The sequence below is a fragment of the Arachis duranensis genome, chromosome 1 (genome assembly GCF_000817695.3).
Source record: "Arachis duranensis cultivar V14167 chromosome 1, aradu.V14167.gnm2.J7QH, whole genome shotgun sequence".
Taxonomy (NCBI): domain Eukaryota; kingdom Viridiplantae; phylum Streptophyta; class Magnoliopsida; order Fabales; family Fabaceae; genus Arachis; species Arachis duranensis.
In genome coordinates this window covers 105,934,425-105,937,538 of record NC_029772.3, presented here as the reverse complement: position 1 = coordinate 105,937,538, position 3,114 = coordinate 105,934,425, and the positions used below count along the sequence as shown (strand labels likewise).

The following is a 3,114-nucleotide window of genomic DNA, read 5'->3' as shown; positions in this document are numbered from 1 at the left end:
ATCTTTATCTTTATCTTATCTTTAAGTGAGGTCATCTTTAAGGGAACCGCCTTTATCTCTATGGGCCTGGGCTGCCCTTGGATTTGGGACGTGTTTCTCTATTTGGGCTTTTTGTTTGGGCTTTCCTGTGTCTTGGCCGAGCTCTTTGAGAAGAGGTCGGGTTATCCTGACCTGAAGAGGTCGGTCGCTTTGTTACCTGAAGAGGTCGCTTTGTTACCCTGGGTCGAGTTGTCCGACCCGGGATGTTCTATATACAAAGCGACCGACCTCTTCAGGTCAGGATAACCCGACCTCTTCTCAAAGAGCTCGGCCAAGACACAGGAAAGCCCAAACAAATGGCCCAAATAGAGGAACACGTCCCAAATCCAAGGGTAGCCCAAGCCCATAGAGATAAAGGTGGTTCCCTTAAAGATGACCTCACTTAAAGATAAGATAACTAACTTATCTTATCCACAGGAGGCCACATTTCACCATTATAAATACACTGGAGCACCCAGGTATAACTCGTACTCTGATTCTACTCAATACCTGCTTAATACCCTTGCTAACTTAAGCATCGGAGTCCCTTGCAGGTACCCCCACCCTCCGGGGACGAAGGATCAGCACCACCACCAAGTCCAACAAGTCGGACACACCAACTCCGGCCGCCGTACACCTGCTGGACACGTCGGCTCCGACCAACACAGAAGATCTCATCCGAGATCGACCTACAGTTTCAGGTAACCCCCGGAACATTAATATAATTATGTACTGGTAGTTACAATGAAAATGTGATATTGTAGGGTTTATGAATGTTGATATGTGATCACTTTTTGCCGTCGGATCTGTACAGCCCAATTGTTGAGACGCATTTACGGGAGACTGGTTATTACCATGTTTCTCATATTGGAATCGTTCAATGCCAGTCAGCAATGATTAATGCTCTGATCGAGAGATGGCGGCCAGAGACTCACACATTTCATTTTCTTGTTGGTGAGTGTTCCGTGTCGTTAGAGGATGTGGCGATGATTCTCGGTCTGCTAACAAATGAAATTCCGGTTACAGGACCAACCATGAGTAGTTTTGAGACCTTGGAGGCTGAGTGCTTGCACCACTTTGGTGTTGCACCGAGGAAGATGGACTGTAGAGGAAGCTTTATAAAACTGACGTGGATTATAGGTTTGAAGGATCGCACAGTGTTAGTTGATGATATTCAAATTCAGAGGTATGTCAAATGTCACATAATGTTGTTATTTGGGGCAATTCTGTTTGGTGACAAGTCTGGTGTAGCGGTGCATTGGAAATTCCTGCCTTTGCTCTATAACTTTGTTGGGATCATACAGTTTAGTTGGGGTTCGGCATGCCTCGCGCACTTGAATAGATCATTGTGTAGGGCAACTTGTGTCGACTACAAGGAGATGGATGGTCCGCTTACACTTTTGCTTACTTGGGCTTGGATCTGTCTCCCATTTCTTGCCCCGATTCTTTGTAATCCCCGACTGTTTCCGATTGCAAACAAGTAAAATGAATTAATGTATGCATTGAAATCTCTACTAGAAATTGTATTCTATTTTTTACGTAATTAGTTAAATAAGAGATTTCTGATGGCAGGTGGCGCAACTGGGAACGTGAAAATTATGCTTGCCGATACCATACTTTTGCACATTACAGGAGGTTGTTGGATGATATGCAAGAAGGACATGTATGTTGCAAACTATTAGTACTTGCTGTAGTTTGATAAATGAATTAGTTCTTGTGTAGTCATTTGATAGTCTCGATGTATTTAGTTTGTGTGGCAGGCTTATGGCATTGACCACATTGAGCCAGCGTGATTCCTGTAGACATCTGTTAGCATTCAGTTGTTTGGAGTGCCACAGTGCCACTTATGTCTTTCGAATGTGTCGAGTGGCATGCATCCGATAGATTTAGGAGGCAATTTGGTTTGATCCAGGGCGTTCCTAATCAAGAGAGAGATCTAGGTGCATCACACAGGAAAGTACTAACTGGACCTAAGAATCAAGATTGGTCCGACACCAACTCTTTTTGGGTGATGCAATAGACCAATCGGTATAGTCATGTTCTTGCTTATGACTTGGTGCCTTTACATTATCCTTTGGAGATTTACATGCATTGGTACCGAGGAACATTCGGTGCCCACTTGCAGATATCGGACCTCGTATTTCAAGAGAATCCAAAGGGTGCTCCAGTCCATAATCAGGAGGATCAACAACAAGAACTGCCGGCAAAACATTACTACGAGCAATAGGAGGAAACCAAGCCTTCCCCAAGTGAATACGAAGATTGTAACACCCTAACTACCAAAGCTCACGCTTCCGGCTGCGCAACTCTGATAGCTCGGACATTACGATGACACTTATACTATTTAATACTAAAATATGAGCCTATTTAAAATTTTAAACCGCAATACCATTCCCAAAAATACTTTCGCCATACAACGTACGTCCATACATACCATACAACTTACAGAAACTCATAAAGAGTATATCTATATATATATACATACATATATATAAATAATCTTACAAACATTATCCAGTACAATTCCTATCCCTCTCACAGAATATATCAAGATAAAGGCGAGGGTACAAAAATAATAATCTAAAGCATTACAGAGCATCTCAATAACAAAAAATAAAACTCTTCATAACTTCTGCGCCCAAATCCTGAAAGGGGAAAAATGGTGAGAACATCATCCTTGAAAGGGTTCTCAGTAGAGGGTTTTTGGGAATTACTGTAATAGGATACATGAAGATAAACCGTACCAGTGATTAATAACCATCTTATGCCTCTTTTCAAAAACAACAGTTTACAATAAAAGTAAAGTCAGAAATCTTTTTTGAAAGAGGAACTGTTCAATTCTCAAAACATCAAAGCATTTCAAAAAGGTTTATCTATACTGAACCCAAAATAACCTTTCATATCTTATTCCAAACTAGAACCACAAAACCGAAATCAACCATCGGTCCATCTCATTCAACCACGGCCCTAGGCCCAAACAATCCAACCACAACCAATCCACCACAATCCAACAGAGTTCCAGATACAAACACAAGTAGGAAGATGCAAACACAAACAAACAGTTATTGCAAGTAGAACAATTAGCAGTTAATCACA

At 41.8% G+C, this 3,114-nt stretch overlaps 1 protein-coding gene and 1 long non-coding RNA gene across 2 annotated transcripts in view; one reads left to right on the top strand and one right to left on the bottom strand.

The window, feature by feature from the left end:
* Positions 1–791: 791 nt before the first annotated feature.
* On the top strand, positions 792–1,811 carry LOC107493791 (protein MAIN-LIKE 2-like). The gene is made up of 3 exons (XM_016114844.1): positions 792–1,498; positions 1,591–1,681; positions 1,779–1,811. The coding sequence occupies exons 1-3, from the start codon at positions 792–794 to the stop codon at positions 1,809–1,811; spliced, it is 831 nt and encodes a 276-aa protein (XP_015970330.1).
* Positions 1,812–2,384: 573 nt separating this feature from the next.
* LOC107493810 (uncharacterized) overlaps positions 2,385–3,114 on the bottom strand; it is a 3,911-nt gene continuing 3,181 nt past the window's right edge. Inside the window, exon 4 of the long non-coding RNA XR_008006595.1 lies at positions 2,385–2,663. This is a non-coding gene — a long non-coding RNA (uncharacterized LOC107493810). The remainder of the gene's footprint in view (positions 2,664–3,114) is intronic.

Excerpts from the sequence above, each read along its gene's own strand:
- LOC107493791 (XM_016114844.1), top strand. The coding sequence starts at position 792 with ATGTTGATATGTGATCACTTTTTGCCGTCGGATCTGTACAGCCCAATT. Across the intron at positions 1,499-1,590 it reads CTGTTTCCGATTGCAAACAA|GTGGCGCAACTGGGAACGTG; the intron begins GTAAAATGAATT and ends TTCTGATGGCAG. Across the intron at positions 1,682-1,778 it reads ATGATATGCAAGAAGGACAT|GCTTATGGCATTGACCACAT; the intron begins GTATGTTGCAAA and ends TTTGTGTGGCAG.